The following is a 26,768-nucleotide window of genomic DNA, read 5'->3' on the forward strand; positions in this document are numbered from 1 at the left end:
GATGAGAGGTAATATTTGGTAGTGACTCAAATGTCATCAGTGAGGGAAAAGTATTAAAAGTTGTCACCTTTCTGGAGATAAGCAACATTCTCTTACACTGGAGACGGTTTGAAGTTCTGGCTCACTCTTCCATCATCTCTCAAGGAAGCACAGTGTTCGTTTCTTCTGCATGGGCATGATGTGCTAGTGTGTATGAATGTTTAAATGGGGTTTTGAGCTTTCTTTGGTAAGGTGACTCTGTATGACATTGGTTTTGCAGAGAACTCTGCACAGTGGCACTTGCTTTGTAAGTGTCTCTTCAGAACAGAGCACTGGAACGTGCATTCTTTCGTCCACTAGTTGGGTTTCAAGCGATACTTGCAATGAAGCAAACTGAACACTGAAAATGCACCTGAATCTACATGCAGTTGGTTCTTTCTCACTTAGTTGGAAAGCAAGCCAGTATTTTCTTCAGTAAACCTGCTTTCAAGCAAGAATCAGCAAGGTAGTGCAGATATGAAGCGCATAGAATGGTGTCATTGTGCAAGAAAATACTGGGTAGCATCACGAGTGTCTTCTGGAATATTTTGTCACATTTCATGGTATTGATTCTGCAATTATATAGAGGTATGAGTAGTCTTACTTATATGACTAGGCCTGATTAAATAGAAAATTTAGTTCCTTAGGGTTTTTGTTGTTTTGGGTAATTTTTTTCTGTGAAGTCCGTATCAAAAATTTATTATTTGAAATATTTCCCCAATATTGTTTTGTTTTGTACAGAGACTAAAAGTTCTGATTACTTTTTGAAGTTTGAAAATAAGAAAAAATTTGTGAAGACAGAAGACCTGCCCCAGGGGAGTAGAGAGACAACATTGGTTACAGTTACTTTTAATCTTCTGAAACCAATTTCCTTTGTATTTAATTTCTAATACTGTTTGTGAACATATGTGTTACAGACACGCATTTGCACCAACTCTTGCTTGGGCTGGTGGATTACTGACAATAAAGTAAACAAAACTGTTTCCTAAATCTGGTGCTGTTGCTGGGTTGTCTGTTTTTTATGACTCATGCACACATGCTGTTCTTTGCTCTGGCTTGGAAAGCAAGCATGTCCAATAAAGATGTGAACTTTGCATTTTGCACTTTGCCTATGTGACAGTGCTTCTTTAAAAACACCCTAGAATGATGTTTCTTTTTCCCAGTCATCTGGCTCTGTGTTGTCTAGCTGCAAAACCTGGGAGGACCAAATTGTTTTGTATGTGGGGGCTTTCAAATGTCCTTTGTCCTGCAGTCTGTCATCTTCTTCATGATCGATTGTAATATTTTCTTGCTTTCTGAAGCCCTGTTGTCTCAGCCTCTTTCCCTTCCTCACCTGCAGCTTGTGAAACAGTGGAAAGTATGGTGTCAAGCTATGTAGGATTTACCCTGAGATTTGGAAATTCTGTATTCAGATTCCAGTTGTGCCATGATGTTCTTAGGACACTGTGTCATGACTAGCAAGACCTGTTGAGAGGCAAGATGTATCTACTGTAGTGATACACTAGTGCAGCTAATTTCTGGCTGGGTGGCTAGCACCTATCTAACTTGCTGAAAATACAGGCAGTGGAAACTTGTGCTTACCTGGAAAAGCACGTGTAGATTAGCTCAGAATGCCCCAAATGCATTTAAAGAAAATGGTTCTGGCAGAAATTTGTCATCTGCCTTTTTTCTGTCAGTTTAAGAAGCATTTCCTTTGGGACAGGAGCTGCTTTCTAGTATGTACTTGTATATCCTCCAACACAGTAGTTAACCCCCTCCCCACCTGCCTTGTCTTTTCAGGGCATTGGGCACTCTGTTACACAACTATCTGGTAGAAGTCTAGGGATGGGAGAAGGGAAGAGGAGTATAAAATTAAACTTTGCAGCCCAGGCAATGAACCAAAGAAAAGCTTATATCTGCAATACATGTACATGTAAGTGCAGAACAGAATATTATCAGGGAAGTTGTTTCATTTTTGCATGAGTCTTTTACCTTAATTGTTAAAGTAGAACTTAGTCTGATGTGATACCATTTTTTGAATAGGTCACTAACAACAGTAAGGGAGATGCTGTACTTGTGGCTCACAGGAATGGATCGTGTGCCCTTAAACAGATCTAAAGCCAAAAATAAATTTTCCCACAAACCGTATAAAAGGAGGACTGTCCCCTCAGGATTCATTATATGGCATGTGAATGGTATTGACATCTACTGATTTATGCAAAGCTGAGAGAAACATCATGTTTTTAGGGTTGAAGTGCTGGGAAGCCTGGCTGCTTTCTAGAAGGGCAGATGGCACAAATGATTTCACTTAAATCTTTGGGAGCCTGAGCATTTAGTTCAGGTCACAAGCAGAATGGGCCAAGTAGTCCCAGTGTTGCACTGATAGACGTGGGCTTTCCATTGACCGAACCATGGTGCTACAGATACTTTTTCCATATGCTGCAAACTCTTAGGCTTTTATTCTAATAATGGACTCTTTCTCATCTGGCTGTTGTGTACAGCCACTGTGTCAGTGGATGGGCAGGCCAGTTTTCAAGCTGGTTCTGATGGTAAACTTCAGATCTTAATTAAAAATGGCTCTGAGTACAACAGGTACCAAATTCAGTAGCGATGCTTCATCCTCACTGAAGGTGAAGGGAGCTTTGCTTAGTTCTGCCTTTGAACGCATGCTTTGGGGCTGGCATTTCTCCTCTGAATCATTAATAATGTGTCTTCATTTTAAAGAGGCCTCTGGGAACATCATGCATTATTCAGAATAGTTTGTTAATAGCATGTGCACATGCTGCAGGACTTGATTTTTAAGCTCTTTGTGTCTGGCACAGCACATCCTGACCTTTAGCCCCTGTTGCAGGACAAATAGGGAGAAAAAAAAAAAGGAAATATCAAGCATTTTTCAGTCAAAGGTTTTTGACAGTACTTCTTAATGAAAAAAGTGCAATGGGCCATAGATCATAGTTGGGTAGTCCTTATCAACCTTTCTGTTCTCTTGTCTTCTTTTTGATGGAGTCATCCTACCACTTTTTGACTGGAGGTTTCCCGTCTGGGTGGTAGATCATAACAGTCAACAGATTGTGCAATAGTATTCTTTTTTTTAAAGAAGTAATGTATGGGACCACATCAGTCTCTGGTTTAATGCCAGTAGCTTCAGTGGAATTATGCCAGGGGTGAATCTTTCCCATGATTTTTACAACTGAGCTATAACTGCTGTTTAGTCAATCAGATTCTCTCAGTATTGTGTGGGCGAGAAGGTCCAGGCAATGCCAATTCATTTGCAATCATATATTTAGGATAAAATAAACAAAGGGTTGATTTTAGAATTACAGTGTTACATGAGCCTTGGAAATAAACTTCAGTCCCCCATGTACCTGGTGAATGCTACCAGGGACTCAGACCCATTCCCTGGGGACTGAGTCATGCCTCATCCTGGCAGCAGTGCAAAAAGAAAAGGTCTTTTCTTCCCTCATGCCCTATGCACTGCAGCCCTGCTGCTCTCTCCCAAAGGGGCAGGTCCATTAGTGCTCGCCTGGCAGAGAGAAGAAAGCATGGCTTGTCTGTGGCAAGGGCTGTGAAGGGGGCACAGTGTTGAGTTCTGTGGGAGAAAAAGTAACTGTGGGTATGAGGGCTTATTTTCAATGGCACTGCAGTTTTCCTGGAGTTAGTTGTTTCTCTGATACTGTTTTGAAGATCTTCCTTCTCATTGCTGGGATGAGTTTTCAGAAAAATTGGTGCTTGCCTTCTATGAATAAAGAGTGTGCGTTGGAGAATCTTCCCAGAAGGGAAGCAGGGAGCAGTCTCCTGTGCTTATAGGAAAGTGCTTATACGCTCATTTGATTTAAGAGTGCAAATATGCAACTGTTTGATCAAAACTACCTTCAAACAGTAACACCACTTGAACGTATTTTATGTTTCTTGGAAAAATCAACGAACTCTCTCTTGGAAACTGTTGGCTCCTGAAAGCTGGGCAGTGTAATCTACTATAGCTGGCTTGCTATCACGTCTATAACACAATATTCAGTGAGAGGTGAGGAAGAAACAGTGTTCCATTTTGAATTCACAGTCTCTGTCTAAAGAAAAGATTTTTTTCTTTACTTTTATCTTAAAAATAAAAAAAATTGGCCAGAGGATCCTTCCCAGAGTAATTGATAAACTTCTGAAAAGTGGTGCAGTACTAGATCCCACCACTTGAGGTGGATTCATGGATTAATCCTCGACTGAATTCTGTTATGGCCAATGTATCAACATTATATTTTTCCATTGAATTTCAGGGGAAATTCGAAACCTCCTATATTGATTATTAGACATGAGTGAACTGTGAAGCTATGTTTCTTCATATTAATTTCTTTGACTGTTACAGTACCAGAATAAATTATGTCCTATAAATATTGTATTAACAAAAAGAGTGAGAACACTTAGAGCAAGGATAGGTATAAATTTTCAAAATTCTGCTTTAAATTTTGCCTGCTTTGAATGAGTTAATTTAATCTTTGCAGCAGAGTAATGAGTTAAGATGTCATAAATCTATCTTTAGTGCACCACTTGTAATTCAGAAAATGTGCTTATGTGATCTGAGAGTTAAAATTCTTTTCTTTTTCTTCTTTTTTAGAGAACAGCTGTCCAAGCCTAGGCAGTGTAATTCAATACAACACAGCATATTTTGTCCTGGCTTATTAGCACAAATTTGTAATGGCTGTTTTGGAAAATGTGCTATGAATTTATCTGAAGGTCTTCATGATGGAATAGTTAATTCAACCTTACAAATCCTTGGCACTTAACTTTCATCTTTTTAGAACAAAACACAAAGCCTGTGATTTGATGCCTTGAAGTCAACAAAACAAAATGGTACTTTAACAGCAGCATTTACTTTGATCAGTTTTCAGCATTTGTGTCCTTGCCTTTCACGTAGTACAAATTGCTTTACCAGAGTAACGGGGCAGGAGCCCATAGACTGTTTTTGTAGTTGGTTTCTGTGGTGATACTCAGCCCTCCGTGAAACTGTGATCTCTGGGGACAGAAACCTCTGCAGCCTCCTTAACCTTGCAGCTGCTGGAGACCTTAAAGGAACTCTGTGCAGCCAGAAGTGACCAGCATGGGTATGTACAGATACAGCTGACTGAGTAATGCCAGCACAGATTTGATAGACAGGGCACCTGTGAACGTGGTAACTTAAAGACTTTTTTTTTTCTGTTTTTTTTATGTATGTGGAAAAATGCATTCTAGCAAAAATGGCATAACTTCTTCATGTCCCAGTCAGACTTACATGCTTTTTAAAAATGAATTAGTAGGTTTTGGTTTAAGATTTTCAGAATAATTTTAATCTATACATTTCATCTGTGTCTAAATTGTTGTATTCCTCACAAGTTGGTCATGTATTATTTGGAGGCGTGTGTGCCAAAGGGGGACACAAAGGGCAGATGTGAGTCTGGAAGAGGAGCTACTTTGGTAAACTGAGATTACAGTATTTTTATTGCTTTATAAGAAAACATAACCCCAGAACAAGATAATTATATTTAATAGTTTAAACAGCTTATTAGTAATTAACAGTGATTACAGCTGAAAACCCACAAGAATTAACAAAAGCTTTTTAATAGTCGTGAATTAATAGTGGTTCTAAACACGTTTTCCTTTCACCTTGCCATTTCTAGACAGAACGACAAAGCAGGAGCCTTATAAAACAAATAATTTCACTTTCTCTCTTATTTTCAGCTAACAGAATTACTTTGGCTCTATAGCTGATACCGTAAAACAGTTTCTGTAGCTAAAAACATGCCTGTTTGGTATTTCAAGTCTCTGTACTCCCACTAGAACTGAGAGCACTAACACCCTCCAGTTTCCAAAAATGAGGTATTGTATTCTTTAGAGGCAGAAAATGGAGAGAAATGTGGTTTGTGGTAATCTGTGGTACTTAGTGTTTTCTTTTGGAAATGCATAAACACCACTGGGTCTTCTGCTGGAGAGGCCAAGTGGTGACAAAGATGGCAGCGGTGGGCAGAAAATGGCAGTGCCTGGCCTTCCTGCAGGCAGCACTGTCACTGCCCAGCTGCTGATGGGGAGAGATGCTTGTTCTTTAAAGCAGCTTGGGTTTAGTACAAATACGGATTTATTCAGTTTTCCAACAAGTTTTAATCCGCTTAACAAAGAGGAGGAGGACAGAGATGCCCTTGGTGCCCCCAGAGATGTGCCTGTGGGATTTGGTATCTGTGCCACTGTGGGGATGAGCAACACAGTCAGTCATTCTGCACATGTAAGCAACTGCTTTCTCATTGGCATGAGAGCACAGCCAGCTGTTTGCCAGCTTTTTTGCAAGTTCTTGAGTAGTGGACTCCTCCAGGTGTCTGTCAGATCTGAGACCAGGTCTTGGCGTTCGCTTTACAGTGATGGTGAACTTTTCAAGGGGAAATGAAGAAAATTAAAAAATAAAAAAACCATCCTAACTTGTTCTTTTGGAAATATTTTCAGCAGTAATGGGTACCTAATTTTCAATTTGGTGTTTAACTTTCATGAAGTTAGTTTGCCAGAAGAATCTATGTTTAATGGTAAACTGATGTCTGCTTGCCATTATAGAAGAATCATGCAATTGACTAGACATGGTCTCAGATCTCCTTTCAACTTCTTTAGCAGGATACAGAATTAATTCTGAATTACCTGTATGCTCATTTCTATTTGCCACCACTCAGATTGGTGGTTGTGTTCGTGTTTGCTCCCTCTATACCTTTTTGAGAAAGAGCTGTGGTTGTCTATCAGGGAATCTGCCTATCACCCATTATTGTGGGACATCAGCTTCTCTGCTCAGTCTGTGGTAGATCATCTCTCCATTGCACACTAAATGTTACTTCCTATAATGTGGGTTAAGCTATCAAGCTAAATAATCACTGCTTAAACAGCTTATTAGATGCTGTAAAAACACTGTGATATCAGTTGCAAGTTGTTGTATGCTAAAAACTGACAGGCTGTTCTATCATGCATTTGGTGAGGGTTTTGTCCAACATGGGACCCTTTCTAGAGGGGCAGCACTAGCATACAAGGAGCTGAGCAGGAGGGGCTTCCAGAAACCACAGACTGGTAGCTTCAGAGCCACCTGTAACAGGTTGCCTCACTTTTGTGATGTCCACTTTCTTGAGATCATTTACCCTATATATCCTTCTAGTCCCTGAAGACAGGCATTTTCTTTCCCTAGTGTATGTTAAAATTTATTTTGGAATTTCTTCCATGAACTAGTGTAGTGCTTCCTTGTGTTTCTGGATTTTTTCCTCCTGTTTTTTGTTTGTTTAGTTTTATTTGTTTTGCAGGCTAGATTTATGCCCCTAATAGAATCAGCAGATAAGATTTTGTACTCTAAGCCAGCTTTGTAGGCTACCATCTAGAAACCAGAAATCGGAGTTTGCTTTGCAATTCGTTTTATCTCCTTGTTCTCCAACTCTCAGCTTAGTGGTTTGACCTTTTGCATAAGCTATTTTTCATCAACATTTGCCAAGGTTTTCTTAAACACTTTAGCAGTGCTTTGCAAGCACAGAGCACAAATGTTAACTATTTCATCTTTTATATTCTCTCTGCTCTGTTGACTGATTTTTGTGGAAGTAGATTAGTCTGCAGTCTTGAGTCAAGAGGTCTGAATGCTAAAAGTCATAATATATATAAAAATTACTTTTGATTCGCTGTTTCAAATTCCAGGAAGTATTCACATATTTCTGTGTTTCTCTGTAGGTCACGTTACATTTGAATCCAATTTCATCAGTGCATATTCACCAGAAGCCTTTGGTGTTTCTTCTTAACTCTCCTTTGCCTTTGGTCTGGAAGCTAAAAACAGAAAGACTGGCACCTGGAATCCGAAGAGTTTTCTTCGTAAGTATACACAGTCCTTTGGCCTGCTCTCTATCATAGCTACTTGTCGCACAAGACATGGAGTTAATGGCATTCATTTGGAAGTTTTTCAAGCTTACATTAAAAAAAAACAAGTTAACAGTAGATCAAGTTTCATTGTAGGGCTCTGGGGAACAGTTAGGTGGTAGGGCAAAGCAGTTTGGAAAAAGTAGCCAATTACTTGTTATGTGCATTCAAGGAAAAGAAAGCAAAACTGCTTTTTCAGAATCTGCACATTGTGTGGTTAATACTAACAGCCATTTTAGTTCAAAAGCTGTGAGGTTACAAGATTGCCAGTCCTGATTGGAAGTCTAATAGTATCGTAATGCAAAAAACCTCAAAGCAACAAGAAACTTTAAGGGTGGACACTTGTTGTGTGGTCTGTGACCAAAACAAAACTTTGTATATATTGAGCTCAATATGTACAGTTACAGCTTATGTCTCTGGTGAAGCTTGGTCTATTGAAATGACCAAGCTAAGCCCAGAATGAAATCATTTTTATTTCTCAGAAAGACTGGAGCAATGCTTATAATGTAAGATCCAAATATTACCTAGTATTTGTAAATCATGTCCTTACAGTTTGCCAGGACATTCGAGTTTGCTGTTTGTAGTGAAACAGACAAGTTGTTTGGATTAAATTTTTCATGTGTGACATCATGTCTAATCATGAGTCATCTTTATGAAAGTTGCAGCTTTTACTATATTCAACTCTAATTGCAGAACTAAACTTGATTATATTTAGCTGTATCCTTATAGGGCTTAATTTTTCTCCTCCAGCACAGCTGACAGTGGTAGGCAAGACTGTTTCTGCAGTACCCAGTGGGAATGTAACGGTGTCACTGTGCATCAGCAGGACAGGAAGAGGGGCAGTGCTGCAGCACTGGGAAGGGGCACTGCTCTCTCAGTTGACCTAATGTGGTGGTGACACTGTTAAGTGCACCAAGAGGTCTGTCACTTGGTGGATACCATAAGCTGTCTGAGATTGTTTTTCTTTTTCCTGTCATCAAGGTACAAGAGAAAGAGTACCCTTGATATTTTGAACTTTGAAGGACTCTGTCCTATTTCCAGTACAATTTGTTGCTGATTGGTGCAAAGAACATGAGCTTGTTTGTACTCTAAAGTATTCATAGTCTTAAGATTTTCATTACTGTTTTGGAGACTCTTCACTGTTATCTTCTTGTTGACCATTCCTGTCATATGTCCTTAATGCAACAAGTACAGTTCAGGTCTGCTCAGGAAACAGCTGAGGAACAACGTCCTGAACAACAGTGTGATAAGAGTCCTCATTCCTCTCTGGGCCGAAAGAACAGCATCTTCCATCAGTTAATAAAATCTTGGACCTACTTTCAGTTTAGTTTTGATCTTCTCTTACAATTACTACATCATCGCTCCCATCTCATATCAACTAGCTTGTATTCAGCTAGTTTGTGTTCTTCCTCCTCACCCAGGATTTTCCCTCTCCCCTTACCTTGCTCTGGGAGTGGAAAGGTGCTCCGCTGAGAGCCATCCGTTTCCGCTCAGTGCACTACGCAGGTGTTCAGACTGTGATCATGCTGAGCTTGCTTGGTTTGGCTCAGCAGGGCTTCAGCTACCTGCATTAAGGCATAGGAACAATAGGAATGTGTCCCTAAGGCTTTAACTGCCAAAACTGTACTCTTAGATAAGTGTTTGCTTCAGAAAACTGTTTCAGGCTCTTCTGGTTACAAAAACAGGCTTGAAACTGTGAGCAGCAACCCTCAGAATTCATGCCAAACAAGAAGTTACCTGAACTCAAGAATTGCCACAGTAAACTTAGCCACTAATGGTGCAGGAAAGAGTGACTGTTTCTCAGGTGGGACAGGACCTGGTAGATGCCACAGCTTTGCTGCTGTGTTGGTGGGACTCAAATACCTCCTCTCAATACTCTATCTTAGTCTCTGCTGGTCATGGTAAGGGCTGAAAGTTGTGGTGCCTCATGGCATCCTGCCAGCATGCAGCAGTGGCACTGGGATAATGCTGCTGAGCAGATGTGGGAGCTCACCTATTTGTTGCAAGGAGTTAACCGGCTCTCAGTATTGACCCATCCCTAATCACATTTAAACATCCGAATAGCTCTCCATAACCATTTTGGATCTCCTTAAGTGCCATATGATTTATGTATTTTTCCTTCCACCATGTTAAGGTTTCTATTTTTCTTTTTTATAAAGAGGTCAAAGAATCAGATTGCAGAATGCCAGGGTACTGATCCACCATTACCTCTCCCAGTTTAGTCCCTGTGGTCCCTCTCCCTCCAAAACTACATTCTCTGTGTTTTCTCTTTAAGGCACTATTTTTGCTGCAAGCAGAAGCTAACTTCAGTCTCTTATTAGGGACTCATCAGCCTTCCCACTTTTCATGACCCAATTTTTGAGTAGGTAGGGTAGCTTGGGATGGTAAACCATGAGGGTTACTGGGTGAACAACTTTGTGTGGTCATCATCTGTTGCTATTCCACAATTCCACTCTGCTCACAAGGACAAATGCATTGATTTCCCAAAAGCTTTCTGCAAAAAGAGCACAGAATCACACAGAAAACATGGGAAACGCTGAGGAAGCCCTAGTTGCACCTGTAGACGAGTGCAGTATGCCAAGTAGAAATCAAGGGCTCCAGTTTTCCACAGAGCTGTTTGCCTGTGTTGTGCCATGCCTGTTTCCAATCCCTGGGACTGCCTCTGTCCTAGAAGAGCTTTTCCCTTTGCTGATTCGAGGGTTCTTGTTTCACGTGAGTTGTGGGACAAAGGGACATTCTGCTTCTACTCTAGTAGCAGAGAGGCTCCCTGCCTCTGTGCCAGAGCCTTCAGTAAGTTCCAAAGAATTGAACCTGGAGGGTAAAGAGCAGCTCCAAGGGCTGCAGAGTCTGGCCCTTGTTTAATACTGCTTGGCTCTGTCTTGTTCATTCTCCTTAAATATGTAGCCAAGCCAAAAAACGGGAGTATTGTGAATCGTAGAAGATTTTAAATTTGAAAAACCTTTTCTAATGCCCGTGAATTCTATGCTCAAACCAGAAGTCTGTGGCATGCATACCATAGGAGTGTCATAACTATTGTGTCTGTCTCTATGGAAGCCTCAGGCAGGATATTCTTTGACTTTCCAGCTTTTCCTTCAGACTTTCCAAACAGTACATTCATTCACAATTTTATTAATGTACTGTATGTAAAATATGAATTAAATTTGTTTCATTGACTGAGCCCTAGTTAGAAAGGCAAGTATTGTTTTAAATGACAACTTCTGGGACTTGCTGCTGATAAAGACCACACTGCTAGAGCCGGGTCAAAGTTTGTAGTTAAAGGATCACGTAACTATTAGTGAAGTCATAGCTCTTTATTTCTTTTTAATACTAGCTATTTTTTCCTTGTAAAGCATCATAATAAAGTTCTTAAACTGTTCTAGGAAGATGTGTTTTGAATAAATAACTAAATAAATATTACAAGTTAATTGTACTAAAAATTCAAAGGTTATTTCTAACAAAGATAGCTTCAGGGTATGAGCAGATAATGAACTGGAGCACTCTGAAGTGCTGTTAGTACCACTAACAGCATATTAGGGGAAACTAAGGCATACTGAGCTTAAAGGATGATTGTATTGGAGCTTAGGGCTGTGTTTTCATGTCCTCAAAAGGAAGATGGTCTGCTGCCTTTGCTCTGTGAATTCATTGTTTGAGTTTCCACTAAAGCTAAGCTGTCCCAGATTGCTTTATTTAGAGGAAAGGATGAAAAGATTTAAAGCTTGTGTCAGCACATATCCAAAAGACTAGGAAAGTACAATACTACTGAGTTAGGCTGGAGTTTAACTTCTTATCACATAGTTCAAGCTTGGTTTTTTGCCTTGGGCCTGGTTCTCCATAAGTTAAGAAGTTTAAAATGAATGTGGGAGAAAATCCAGCCTTTGGGTGTGTATGGTTATAATATAGGGGGAAGCACAAAATACCTTCTTGATAAACATTTTTCAGTATAAAAATATAGATTTGGTGTATACATGTGGCTTTGCACTTATTTTTATCATGTAATGCACATAGTTTCTCTCAGCACAGTGACTTGTCACATGCTTTATCTTCATGGAGACAGCTCATGGTTTCATTTTTACGAAATGTCTACTGGTGGCTAAACCTCACAGTGGAATAAATTAACATTAAAATTAAGTAGCATGTCCCAAACAAACCAAAGTTTGTGTTTGGTTACCATCCTGATTTTTTGAATGTCATGTTTTGAAGAGTTTATTTCCAGAAGTATGGTGCTGAATGGAAGCACAGTGATGCTTACAGAGTGACAGTACTTTGGAGGAAGCCATCATGACAGGGCATGGGTGCTAAAGGAACTTGCTCTTTACTAGTCTGTTGCCTGTGTTGTCATTTTGCTTCTCAAGGTGCTTTCCTCATCTATAAATCAGAAGGAACACTAGTGAAGAGTCTTAAATAAAAATTTGGACCTCTTGAAAAGACCTGACAAAAATTCCTCTGTGTGTTTACGAGAGAGAGAGAGAAAAGAATGTATGGTGACTGTCTAGTGTGATGTTAGCAGTACATTTGGCATGGACAGGTTTATTTTCAGACTCTGCACGAGTTGTTTCTATATTGACAGGTGAAGAAGTTGCTGGGAAATTATTGCAATTTTAGTAAAGTAAGTCCTGAGTTTATTCTCACAGTGTTAAAAATAAACATACCTTAGTATCATGGCATTTCAGTCCAAAAATACCTGAAATGGGTTAGTGCATGAACTCTGCCTGACCTAAGTAATTGAAAATCATCACTTCAATTACCAGTACATCTAGTCATATTAATCTGATCGTATATTTTTACCTGTCACAAAAATACAACAGTTTGGGAACAGGCATTTTTTGTTCAGGTCTTCCTGGGCTCATTGCTCTAAAGAGTAGCACATGGGTGGTGAGCTCCATTCAGTTCAGCTAGGGGGAATACTTAGCTACTGTGCTAAGTATTTTTGCCTCAGCAGGGAATAAATGCCAAAATTAAATTGTAAAGGGGGAGTGGGAGAGGAAGTTGAAGGACATCTTCACTGGTGACTAGGCTGGTTAGATTACGACAGATCACAATTTTACATAAATTAGGCAACACCTGTAGAAAATGCTTTTGCCTGTGATCTTGTTGCAGGTCAGTCTTGGAGGAAAACATTACCAGACTTCTCCCACCACCCCACTTTAAAGTTTTCATACAGCAAAATAATTTCCTTCCTTCCCATCAAGTCATCATTTCTCTCCTTCCCTAAAGCCGGTTTATTGCGAACATGTCTTGGCAGAAAACCAGGAGTTTTATGAAACTTCACAGAAAGAGGGTTTTATAGGTGCTACTCAGCAAGTAATTTTTTTCTTTAGATTTGGTAGCTTTCTCAATTGCTTTTATAGCCTAGGAATGTCTTTACTCAGCAAGCTAAAATAGTGAGAATTAAATCAATGAAAGAAAGGACCCAATCCTTTGTGATTTCCTGGCAGAAATCACTGTTAGAATAGATCCAAAAACCCCTTAAATGTCTACATATGTGATTTTATATAATATATGATTTAAGAAGTAATGCTTCAGCTTTTTCTCTTAGTTATTCAGGCAATTGAATGAGTAAGAGTTATGGATGAGAAAGCACTTATGCAAGCAAATTAGCTTACTCACAAGAACTTCTTTAATAGGACTGAATGTGTGTGTTAAGTTAGCAAAATGGAGAAAGCAAGAGCAGTAACGATAAATAGAAAACCAGATCACATGGTCTTGGCTTGAGATTTGAAGATAAAGTCTTTATAGAAGACTAAGTGTTAAAATGAAGATTTTAATTATTAGTAATTTCTGTATTTTTAAGAATTAAAAAGCCATGTTCTTATTACTTCAGCCAATAGCTGGTTTATTCCTTTCACTTCATGAAAATATGGTTCACATATCTTGGGTCACTGCCACCAAACCACAGGCTGTTCTATGGTTTGTACTAGATTTGGATGACTGACAAAACTCACTGAAAAACAAGTGCTATTTGTTTTCCTGTGCCTAGTATTTAACGGGAAATCAGGAGGCTAAATTTCCAATCACTGGTTAAACAGACCCAGATGTGAACAGAACGCTCTGCTAGGAGAAGAGTGAGGAAGGATAGGAAATACATGACTAGTGATAAATTTGGTATAAATAGTGACCTTTCACTATTCCACGTAAAACCAGTAGATTTTTAGCGTTGTGTGAAGTGTGAAGAGGAATTTAAAAGGACGTTTACGTTTCTGTAGAATCATGGGGTTATTTTTTATAAATCTTCATCGTTCTACTCAGGAGCTGGAAATAATCCTGTAGTTGCCCTTTTCCACTTGGAAAAGTTCATATGCTCCTCTCCCCTCCTCACACCATTTCCCTGCCTTTTGAAAAAATGTGAAAATTATCACTGTGTGTCTAATTAAAAGCAGTGTTTAGTAAATGTAACTCTTACTGTGCTTTTTGCAATAGTAATTTTCCCTGTAGATTCTGTCTCCTGGTCTGATTCAACTACTGCAAAATACTACTTTTCTAAAGTCTGTATAACTGGGTTTGCTCCCAGAAATATTAGGGGGACCTCAGGCTACATATAGTGGTGGTTCTTACATTCTTGGAAGAAGAGGGGAGGAATTCTGTCAGCAGTAGGGATGGCTAAAAATGACAGAGTGGTAAATACATGCTTGAAAGCAGTGCATTGCCTGCATTCGGTAAAAGGAGTTTAAGATTATACAATAACCCCAGTAAGGCATCTTTAAATATCTAGGGGGATTGGGTTTTTTTTCATTTAAAGCTTGCTTCAGGCAGCTCTTACAGTAGAGAAGGGATATTTCTGGCTTAGGAAGCAAGATACAGTATGTGAAATGAATATGCGGTGTATGGTAAAAAATTTCTATATGTGTGATATCCCAAAATAGTGAAATTTTATAATGTATAGGTATCCTGTGCTTTCACTGTAATCACTTCGGTTTGGGCAGAAATATTTCAAAAATACCAACTTGCCAGTAAATTTCAGAGAAAACAAGGCAGGTTCATGTGATGTCGTAGTTTCTCCTTTCTTGAGACTTTAAAGTCCTGCGCTTTTTTCAGAGCCTGGTTTGCCAAGTTCCTACTTGATCCCATGTAATCTAAGACATTTTTCAAAACTCAGGTTCTGTTGCTTGGCGTTTCAGCTTTGAGAGTGGGCCGTCTTCATTGGTCATCACTGCCAACAAACCTTTGTGTTAGGAGTGTGGATAGGCCAGATCTGGATGATGCTGCACCTTGTATCTCCTGCTGGTCTTTCTCATTGCTGCCTCTGACTGATCCTGAGTGTTCCTCCTTCTGGTCCTTCTAGGAGCCCAGACCCATCACTTTCAGAACCAAGATGACTGGTAGTCAGGAAGACTTGGGCTTTAAGTTAATCTAGGCTTCAAGAGTAAGGAAAGAAAGAATATTCTGGAATTTAGTGGTTGAGGTCTCAAACCCATCATGCAGCAGACTGAAGGGCCTGGAACAGGCATCTGTGATAGTCTTCTGTATGGTCATGGCTCCTTCCCTTCTTTGCTTGCTTCAGTAAACAGGAGGTTTAACCAGTGGAAGTTTACAAAAGCAGGCAGTGGATTTTGGCAGACTACTGGTGTTAGTGACATGGAGATAGTAAATCACAACAGGTTGTGTCACTGACTCATTGATTCCAGTGGAAACTGTAGCTGCAGTTGCACAGATAGGCTTTAATTCTCATTTCACTCCTTCCACTACATGGACTCTAACTTGAAACAGAATCCCTTCTGCTACCTTATTTTGCTCCTGTCAAATGAGTGTTATGTTGAATCTATTAATATGTGGTTAGATTAATGTAAGATGGCTGGACAGTTACCTGTGTGCAATTAATAATCCCCTAAACTTTGGGAACAGATCCTTTACATGGATTTTTTTGTTTGTATGTTTTTTTATCATTCTAGTAACTGTTCCTTGGGGGTTTTGAAAGTTACACTTGAGTTGACACAATTTCAGCTTTGATAGAAAATCCCAGGATCTTATTTCTAGATCCATAAAGATGTGCAAGAGCCTGATCTCAGATGGTTCTGCTCTTATCCTGAGAAAACGATGAGCAGCCTTAATTATAAAAGGATCTTAGGTACCTGGCAAACTGAGCATCTCCTAGGAAGTAGAACTAAAATCTAAAATGTAATTGAGATGATGCTTTTTTTATGTGTTTGTTTTCAAAAAAATGAAATCTGGAAGTGCAATTTTGTAATTACTGTATGTGGTCTTGAGAACACTAAACTGAACATGAGAAATTTTACTACTGCCTGAAAGCATCACACCTCTGTGGCTGGTAAGGACTATGCAAAGCTGATAGAGGATTCACAAATGTTACATGGCGTTTCAAAAGCAGCATGTTTCTTAGTCCCTTATCAGAGAGAATTTTTCTCTTGATGATTATAGTATGTGTATGTGGATTTATGACCAACAGAAGATACATTTTTGCCCTTTGGAATACCTGATATTTCATCCATGGCGTTACTTTTCCTCTGTAAGGGGAGCAAAGCTCATCAAAGTACAGTATCAAAAAACACCGGCTGAGTCTGATCCCTATGTGGGCTTCTCTGAAAGTTGGTTCAAGTTTTATAATTTTATTCTGAGCAGATTTACTCCTCTCCTGCGTGTTCCACCGCAGGTCTGATATTGTATAGCTCAGATAAAAATATGAAGCATGCTACTTTTTTCTGCTACTATATTTGCCTATATCTTGGCTTTAGGGGTGGATTAGTTGCTTAGTTGTGCTGGAGGGCCCTTGGTGAGTAGTGGTGTAGCTGTTGCTGTTAGGGGAGGGATTGGTTCATGCTGTGTGGCTGTGGACACTTAACTTTGTGTTCTGGGTCTTCTCCCAGAGCTGCCTACCTCTCTCTCAAGGCTTAAATTATGGACTTACTTCCTACTTGGGAGTTCTGAATTATAACTATGTTAAATACTTAAAATGTCATAAAACAAACGAAGTAAATATCCCGCCTGGATCAGATTCAAATAAAAAAAGGCAATAAACATTTAAAAGGAAAGAAGGAAATAGGTAAAATAAGAAACAGAATGTGCTATTTTTGTGAGTGCAATATTCACGCTCACCAGTGTACATAGTTGAGATGGCTCAGGTTTGGTTCTAAGAGTTATTCCCTCTGATGGATAGTAACTGGAAAGTTTTCTTAGGGGACATATAAAGGCTTTATTTCCCCCCCACCTCTTTCATCATGAGGGGTATGTGTTTCCTTGCCTTGGTACGGTGCAAAGAAAATTTCAGTTCCTATTTTCCCCAGTCGCCAGCAGGGCAGTAGTGTATGTAGCCAAACGTGTTCCTAAACACATTTTGTTCTTTGATGGAATACTCAGGTTTTGGTAGCAAGTTTTCAAAATACCGTACTTGATCCTCATTCCCTCTGACTGCAGAAGATCCCTTTGAACCGTGGTCCTTGCTGTGGTTAGTGGCTGTGGCCAGTATCTTTTGGTCTTGCAAACGGATTTTCCATGTCCAGTTTGGAAGTTTCCTCATTTAGCCTCAGAAATGTCACAGGGTGTGTGGTGAACTCAGCAGCAGAAGATGTTTCTGGTGCAGTCACTTTTCATGTCCTCACAACTGGAAGAAATAGAGCTGGGGCACTTTTTCCACTCAGCAAACTCAGAAAGTAACCACTACAGGAGATAAAGGGAGGAGATAAAAGTGTCTGTGGCAGCAGTTTCTTAATCACCAAGTCAAGCTGTATAATTAGTACTCCGATAAAAATTAATATATTCCCAAATATTTAAAACATTATTTGGTTTTAATGCTCTGGGTTATGCTAAGCATGTTCAAGTTGCTTTTAATTTGTTCTGAAGAGTAAGTAGTTAATGTTCAAGGCAGGTGTTGAAACAGTGATGCTTGCCTTTTTTGGAAGGGTCTGTTGAATTCTTTCCAAAAAAAATAACGTGTTTGGCTCACTTAACCTTGCCTTAGGTCTGTGTAGTAAAAATCCCAACATTGGCAGGCACAGCAGAATGCTGCAGTCCTTTCTGAAACCTGGTTAGCGGAACCAGCATTTCAAACAGACTTTAGTATGTGATTAAAAAAATAAATTATGATAAGCTTCATGTTTATTTAAAGATGTTTACTATGTGATCACTTAGTGAGGATGCTTATGCCAGACTTCTTAGTTGCTCTGCTTTCTGTCTGTCAGTTCCTCCCTCACAGGACTTGGTAACTTTGGTAGGATCTGTCCCTCAGGAAGACATTTGTCATGCTGCAGGATGATGAAAAAGGTTTTCAAGTTTTAATTAGTAATAAATGCAAACCCAAGTGTTTTCTAAGGAGGAAAGCTGTTTTGTTAGCAAACATTTAACTATCTCAAATGAAAAATACAGTGAAAATGCATTATTGCAAGGTAATGCATTTCTTTGGTCATTATTTAGAAGGAATAATATTTTCTCTTATGCTGTCCTCACATGTCTTAAAAGATACCCTAATGCTGCTTTACCCTTATGCTGACCATAAAAAATACCAGAAACATTGTGTAATTGAAAACTAACTACTATACTATATTGGATAAACTGTAGTATTTTTGAGGTAGTTAAGGAGGCTTGTTTCTGTGGGTGGAATGCCAACATCTATTCAATATTCCTCCAAATAATCACCAGTCAAGTCCTTAAATCCTGCAATTTTCATGCATGGGAGATTTTTCTAGTTAGGCTAAAGCTCTACAAAAATATCCCACATGTCTCTGATATAAAAGACAGCATTGCTAAGAGGTGCTCTGTATGCGATTTGGCATGACCTGGCTTATGCTGTGTCAGTGTCATCCTCTGAGACTGTATGCTTTTAATTTACACAGAATTCAATGTGTTAGGAGCACTGTAGAGATGTCCCATAAAATCAATCCCGCAGCTTCTAAGTGGTGAAAGTACAGTGAAGTACTTTTAGTATATTTACTAAATACATTTTAGAGATAAATGTGTTGCTCTCTTTTCCTAGTATTGTAGTTTTGGGGGCAGTGGATGTACTCTAATAGTAGTAGCATGTCTTATTTGAGAATAAGACATGCTGTCTTATTTGAGAATTATGAGAGTATTGAGAGAATGTGCTGTAGTCTGTGTTACACTGAGTAAAGACTTCTTTTTCATTTGAAGGAAGTGTTTTATGGTAGTCATATCAAAAACAACAAATAAGGAAGATTATTCAGAATCAAAACAGATTTTAGTTTAAACTTTGAAAATTATTGTGGCAAAAGGTTTCCTAAGTTGTTTTTTGTGACAGGTGTGGTCAAATTGAACTCTTAATTACCTGGGCTTTCTCTTAGAGGAGAATATGTGATATGTGCATAATAAATACTAGCTGGAAGCACAGGGAAGAACTTAGAAATTCTTTCCATATGCCAAAAGCTGTAATTTATGTGTCTACTTTGACAAATATTTTTGTCGGTGCTAAACAAATTGGTATGTATCACCCTGAAATAGTGCTGGGAACAATAGCTCCAGGGGAGGTAATAGTTGGTTGCCGTTGGGTAATTTCTGTAATTGGAACCTGACTTCAGATAATTTCTGTAAAATAATTAGTTTTATAAAAGACTTAAGAGATACTTATGACCCTTACCTGTTGTAATGTGTAAATAGTACTCTGGGCAGAAATTGTTATGATGTATTTTTCCCTCTTCCAGTCATCAGTAGTTTTGGACAAAAAAAAATACACTTTTGTTCCACCAAAGAAATCTGAGTTAATAGAAATATGGGAAATGTGAATGGGGAGGAGAACAACAGAGTGACTCTGACTTCTTCCTGAGGTGCTCTGAGGACAACAGAAGAAAATGTAATGGTACTTCTTTCATGAAGCCTTGTCTGCTGCAGTGGTCTGGAAGTAGGGGCTGTGTGTTATATCTGAACAAGCTACAGGGCATACATCCAAAGCAATCTTCACTCATGCTTTCACACCTGAAAGCTTATTCATCTTGCTGTGCTTTCGCTCAAGTACATATTATTCTTGACGTGATGGTTTTAGATCTTAGTGAAAGTGTTCATTGAAGGACCAGTCTGGATAGAGCATGTAGGCCCCAGTCTGTCAGCACCTTGAAGGAAGAGACAGTAAAGTATATGGATGGGTGATGGCTCCTGAGGTTGGGCAGATGAAGGAATGCTGCTCTTTCACCATTTGCTGTAGGGACCTCTTGAGAGCTGACAAATGTCTTGGAAGTGTTGGGCCAGGCAAGTCAAAAGGTTGCTGTTGGGATGATGTTGCATTGTAGTAAATCTGGAATGATTTGTTTATCTCTCAAGACCATCACAAGTTGAAGCAGGTCCCAATCTGAAAGAGAGTCTGACCCTCTGCCGCCTTCTGTTCTTGAATGATGCTATTGCCGCTTCAGTGAAGTTGTGTTTGAAAGTCTTAGGCTTTCCTGTAGAACCTGTTACACTTCTACTTACTGTTTTTCCATTTTGACTGTTTTAAATGACATTTTAGCTTTCAATGACATTTAGTCAAGATCTCAGTTAATGTAACCTATTTTTAAGAATTTTTCTGAAGATGTATAACTCATCTGTGTTATGTATTAGACTAAAATATTTCCTTACTTCCTGTAAATAAAGCAACAGTAAACATTTTCCCTTTCTTTTAGCCTTTTTCTTTCCTTACCCTGTGTTTATGGGCTGGCCTTTATGTGTCACTGATCTTGGACTCATGTTCTGTCTGATTTGGGAGTTACTTTAGTAGCTCCCAGTTTTATTGAGCTTCATATTCTTATCTGCCTTCATTTCCTCAGATCATCATCTTATTCTCTCCTGCTTAGTTTTCCTATTGTCTTCCAGCCCTCTCTTTGCCCTCACAGTTTATCTCCCCTTGCAGCACTGTGGTTCCACTTCTGCAACAGTATGATTTCAGAGAGGGGCTCAGAGCCCTCTGTTAGTCTGCCATGTGCACCCTACCCAGGCTCATGGGCACTTCATTTTGCAAGAACAGCTCAGAAAAAGGAATCGTTATGCAGATGTTAAAACGTGTGACATTTAGGCAATAAGCCATAATCACCCTCCAGTTTGAGTGTGACAGATTACATTGCTTAAACTTGCTACTTGTCTGGGTGGTTAAATGTACTCCATTAAAAATATGTTTTTATTCCCATCAGGTGTCTTTAGGTTCCGTTGTTCAGTTTGAGAAGGGAAATTTCTCCTTGTCAGCAGAAACAGAAGAAAAGTTTTTTCCTGAGAAGAATGAACATCTGCTACAGTGGGCCCAGAAGGAATATGGAGCAGTAACATCTTTCACTGAACTTAAAATATCAAGAAACATCTACATTAAAGTAGGAGAAGGTAAACCAAAACAAAACCAACAAAATTGATAGATACTTCTGGATATTGTGTTGCCGTAGTATTATTTCACTGTTTTTTGTATTTTAATCTTTAAACATACCTCTCATTTTCCAAGAGATGTGATAAGAAAGGGGAAGGCAGAGAGATAAGAGCAAGTCTAAAGACAAGACCTTGGATTTAGGCAACTTTTAGTGGATTCTGATGCCATAATTTTATGCTCGTAACTGTGGATGCAATTGCTCAGAATCTTAAAAGAGTCAAAACTTTGCCTTTTAAATGGAATCAGCTACTCACAGTGATTGGGTGCATTCATCTGAAGAACTGGAGACCTTGATGTAGGGGGTAATTTCCAAAAATACCCGAGTTATGGGTTTTTTTCAATATTTGCTTGTGTAAGGATCCAGGCTACTTTGGGCAAAGAATTACTACTTTCCTCACCAAAATAAGTTGCCTCAGTCTATCCTTGTGTGTTTTCATCCCAAGGAGAAAGATTTCCTGTCCCTGTGAGCCACATGCCAGATTCGTCAGGTGGCCTAATGCAGATGGGAGAGGACTCCAGCTCCTCAGGGACTTTACAGGCCCATATTAGGGTAGGGTTCGGGCTGTAGCTCTGCAGCTGAGCAGTATTGGAAAATATAACAATATGAGCCTCTGCAGCAATATTTCTATAGAAAGTCCTGCGTAGCTGAACTAGTTGGCTAAGAAAAAAAAAGCCAAAACAAAACAGCCAAAAACCCTCTGTGGAGAAAACATTCTTTCCTAACCACCTGTATCTGGTCATTTGATTTCCTGACATATGAGGCTTGCCCCCCAAATCAGAACATGCCTGTGTTGGTTTTTTCCAAATCCTGCCAAATTTGTAGAGGATTCCCCTGTGTGATTTTTTTTTTTTTTTGTTCTACTTGGCACCAGTCTTGGATTTTAATGCCAGAAAATCATTCAGAAATATATTTATTAGCTTATTAAAGTGCTCTTGGAACATATACATGGGAGTGGTGGTCTCTGTGTTGCAGAGATGAATATTGAATTAGGTATGTCAAAAAAAAACCAGATAAAATTTGGTTTGTTGATTTTTGCATCCAGTCAAACCAGGCAGCTAAAGAGGAGAGTTCTGTATCATCTTTAGAATGTGTTAAAACACAATTTAATTAGGAGTAACTACACAAAATGGAACTTGGCAGGCAACCAAAATAGACAGTTTCTGTGAAGGCTCCTACAAACTAGCTCAGCTGTAACCATATTGGCTTTTGATTTAAATTCTTGGCAGAAGAATGAAAGTGCATGTATGTGTGGGGGGTTATGCATGTGTTCAGGGGTGGGGAGAGGGTCAGTTCTTGAACTGCAGCAGTCATGCAAGGAGTTCTAAGGAAACCACGTGGGACGTGGTCCTGCTCTGCTTCTCTGCAGACTGAACAATAGAATCACTGGATTTCACAAACCACAGCATACAGTGATGTACATTTTGGGCTTTTCGTGTAAAATTTATACTCCTCAAGCAATTTTAGTAAGGTACCTTTAGCTGCCAGTCTGTGCATCACTGCTAGTATTACTCCTAATATATAGGTGGTCATATGAAGTAGTTCCTTGCTATGTGACTGATACAGAATTTAATTGCAGAATTCATATAATTGTCTACATTTCAGATTCACTCAAGGTAGACAAATCTGAAACTGGAAGATGTAACATTTTAGAAGTGGAGGCTGTAGCTGAATACAGTGAACAGAAAATGCAAACCAGAGGACTAAAAGATCTGAAGAAGGATGATTTTTTCATAGAATAAAGCTGCTTCTGATGCCATGGGTCTCTGAAGTCACTTTTGAAGCTGCAAATGAAAGGCAGCTGAGAGCACTAGCAAACTGGGTCAGGGCCAAGTGCATCTGAATCCTGTTGATTCTAAAGACTGGTCGATAAACACTGCAGGGATGGTGACCACAGCAAGAATTTTGAGGGGCCAGAATGGGGGTGTGGAGGAAGGGGGCACAAGAAGTGAGGTTCTTGTTGTTGCCTTGATTTGTGTAGTGAAGGAGATGACAAAGTGACTGCCATGGTAATCACTGTCAGATTCTAGAAAGGAGGACTGTTCATGATGAAAGTGGTCTTAGTACGTGTTTTTCAGCAGAAGGCAGTTTAAATCCTCATGCCTCAGTAAGATACAATTGAACAAGTCAGGAAGGCTTATCAGTTAGTAAATGTTACCTAACTCACCCAGTATTACCAGTGTAAATCCAAGGCAAATGCTAGCCTGGAGGGAGGCTAGTATCATCACATTTCTTAGCTAATAAGAAAAAATGTTAGTCAGCCATAAGAATAACTAAACTGGAATATGTACAGTCCATTTACAGATGGTAACACTGTGCTTCTGTCCTGGCAGAAGATGAAGCTTCAGTCATGAATCTGAATTTATAGCCTGTACACACCAGTGCACATATCCTGCATGCCATGCTTGTGTGGTTTAATGGTTGTAGGTGATTGCATTGTGCCTGGCTTTAGCTGTATGTCCTGCTGTGGGATGAGTACTGACGAGAGTTTCCATACTCCCTACAGAGACCTCTGTAGTCCCTTCCCTGATCCTATGTCTCCCCTGCCATTAAATGTCAGTCAAGGTTTTGATCTCTGTGCTAAGGGCTGGCAGACTCCAAAATGCACATGAATAAGCCCCACCATCAGAGTGCCCAAGGAAAATTGCAAATGCCTTGCTTATCCCCTGCTCAGACTTTGAAAGGCAAGCTCTGCTTGGATGGGATTTTTATTGCTCAATACAACTGCTGCTGCCTGGGGTGCCTGTCTTGGAGAGTGACACTAGACCTCCTCATGATGTTAAGCTTGGATATTAAACTTTTAGCCAAGAACCTGTGGATGACACCTAATTCATGCAGAATAGAGCAGGCGATGTCTGTCCTCATCTGTCAAATGGAGGTGCTGCCCACAGAAACTACAGATCCCAGTGTGCAGTCCTCTGTCTCCATCCAGGCAGTCTGGCACGCGCCGAAGGAGAAGGTGGCTGCTGGACACTTGTGCACACAGCTCCACCACGTGCCTTCTGCACAGAGGGGCCCCTCGGCACCTGAGCCTGCTGGCTGAAGACCCTCTGCTGAGGGTGTTGCTGCCAAAACTCATGTCTGATTCCATACTGGGAGTCTGTGGAGATTAGAGAGGCACAGGGTCCGTAAATTGACTGTTTGTTGACTGGTTTGGTAATGTTTTTAATTGATTGCAGACACCTGCAGTGCCTTTCCAAAGTAAGTAGACAGCCCTGAAACTAACAAAGAAAAGAAGGGTAGTGAGCAAAGAAAGATGAAATGGATCCCCTTTTCTCTTTGGTTCCAGCCCAGATTTTGGTAACTGGTAGGGATGAGAGTAAATACATTTTGGTGTGTGTGTCAAGTAGCCATTGATAGAGTTAAAATTTGCTGCAGAGGAAAAGCGTGCTATCGAGTGGAGGCCCAGGCTGGGAAGCCTCTGTGCTTCTGGCGGCAAGAGTAGCAGTTCTGGAGAGCTCCAGAGGCACTTAATGGAAGTGCCAGGAGCAAGAACTGATTTCTTTGCAATGGCAAATGATAGCACGTGTGGTAACTATCCACACAATGCTCAGAGGCTGTTATTTTATGGCCTGAATTGTGTTGCGCAGCAGCTAAGAAGCAAATAGCTAGTATCTCCGTGTCTGTGTGTGTATGTGAATATATATATATATATAAATTCAAGCTCAGCATAAGCCATTTGGGATCATTTTCCATTCTGTGCTGTTGTGGGAGGAGCTGGCAGAACTGCAGCTGTGTTCAAGGCTAATCTGGCAGGGCACATACCAGATAGTTAGAGGAGTGCTTTGCTTGGGCAGTATGAATAGTTACAGCCTTATACAGCTTTCCTAGATTCTGTAGAGAAGACAGCACAGTTCATTTCAAAGGCTACTTTGTGTAAGATCAGAAGAAACTCCCCTAATTTTTTCTGCAGAGGCCAGGGCCATAGGAGTCTCTGGTCTCTCTGCAAAGTTGTGCAGCACAAACAAATGTGCTTCAGAGGTGACATTTCAGTGGTCAGTTAGGGGGCACATGGTCTTAGATAAGTTGTTAAGAGTTTGTCCACAGTTTTGTGTGCACAGTGCATGCTTTTGGTTTATTTCTTTTTCTAATCTTACTACTGACCTTAATAGGAAAAGTCTTTCTTATAAAGCAGAAATGCAAAGTATTCCTGATTTTCAGTGGAAATACTGTTTCTTATGGTACAGCAACGTAAGCTGTGCATGAGAACTTCATACCAAATGACTATTTTTAATAGTTTGCATTTTGCACTAGTTAATGCTCATGATCACTTAGGCAGTTAAAACCGAAAGAGAGTGAATATCTATGCTAGAATTTCATCATTTCAGTTATGGATATTATGATTAGACCTCCTTAATATCAGCAACTGGTTTCATCCTTTTCTTGCTGTATTCAGTTTTCCACACACAAGAGAACTGCAGTATTTCTAGAGAGCACTGACTGACTACACAATGTATAGGGAAATAGATTGAGTAAGGAAATGGAAAGTACTTTCTATGGTATTTTAAACTTTCTATGGTAAGTTTATAATAACAAGAATAAAACATTTTCCAGAGGGAGAAGGAATTGATCACAAAAGGTTTCTGAGTAAATTACAAAAGAAAGAAATATTTTTTAAAGACACAAGGAACAAATTAAATGTATTTTATTCATTTTGAAAAATGCTCACATATTTTCCTTCAATATTGTTTTCAAATTTCTCTTTGTAGGAATTTTCTTTCATTAAATGTTTGAATCCATAAATAGAAGCTGTTCAGTTTAGAAGTATATATTTTATGTCAGAAATGTGATGTTACTGCAACAGTGATCTCCCTTTCAATATGATGTTGATTTGTTGTGCTTACAGTAAATAACAGATATACCTTTCAGCAATATAGTGCCACACTGAAGTAGACGCAGTATATATACATATCTAAGCTGATAGCTATGTTTAAAGGTACACATGCCTTTTTTTTTTCCCTCTCCAGATCAAGTTTTTCCACCCTCGTGCAACATTAAAAAGAATTTTCTCTCTTTAAATTACCTTGCGGGATACCTACAACCAAAGCCAGCAGAGGGGTGCCTTATGTCTAACTTAGTCCAAGAAAGAGAAGTTCATATCATTGAACTAAGCACTCCAAATTCCAATCCTAACAGGTAAAATATCATCTAAATAGACTAAAACTGTTTGTAATCATAACTAAAGGTTTCACCTGTCTATTTAAAAATCAACTGAAAGTTGATTTACAAGAAAAGCTCGGACTTCAGTACTTTGCCTTAAATAGAAACTAGTTCTTCAGTATGTAAAGATTTTGGATTCTGCTTCATAATCACAGGATCTTTCTGGACAAGACTTCAAAGCACAGTTTCTATGGACTATATCCCCCCCCTTCTTGCTCAATCAATTGAATTTTTCCAAGACTAAGATGAATAAGGGAATATCAGTAAGGGCAGCATCTGACAGATAGGGTTTAAGGTTAGACTGCTGTATGAGGAGGTGAGAGAGAGGTTGAAAGTAATCTTGACCTGTCATTGGTTGGAATGACTGGCAAGAAAGCCTAGGACAGTGGCTTCCAAACAGTGGTCCAGAGGTTGCAAATGACCTGTGGTCTATGGTAATTGTTCCAC

At 39.5% G+C, this 26,768-nt stretch overlaps 1 protein-coding gene across 3 annotated transcripts in view; it reads left to right on the top strand.

Annotated features, from left to right (window-relative positions):
• The window catches only part of TGFBR3 (transforming growth factor beta receptor 3), a 110,956-nt gene that overhangs the window by 52,675 nt on the left and 31,513 nt on the right, over positions 1 to 26,768 (top strand). For all 3 annotated transcript variants that reach the window (XM_064664746.1, XM_064664744.1, XM_064664745.1), the window contains exons 4-6: positions 7,699 to 7,836; positions 20,940 to 21,123; positions 26,129 to 26,297. In XM_064664746.1, coding sequence (XP_064520816.1) covers positions 7,699 to 7,836; positions 20,940 to 21,123; positions 26,129 to 26,297 — 491 coding nt within the window. The remainder of the gene's footprint in view (positions 1 to 7,698; positions 7,837 to 20,939; positions 21,124 to 26,128; positions 26,298 to 26,768) is intronic.

This window comes from Pseudopipra pipra, chromosome 9 (genome assembly GCF_036250125.1).
Source record: "Pseudopipra pipra isolate bDixPip1 chromosome 9, bDixPip1.hap1, whole genome shotgun sequence".
Taxonomy (NCBI): domain Eukaryota; kingdom Metazoa; phylum Chordata; class Aves; order Passeriformes; family Pipridae; genus Pseudopipra; species Pseudopipra pipra.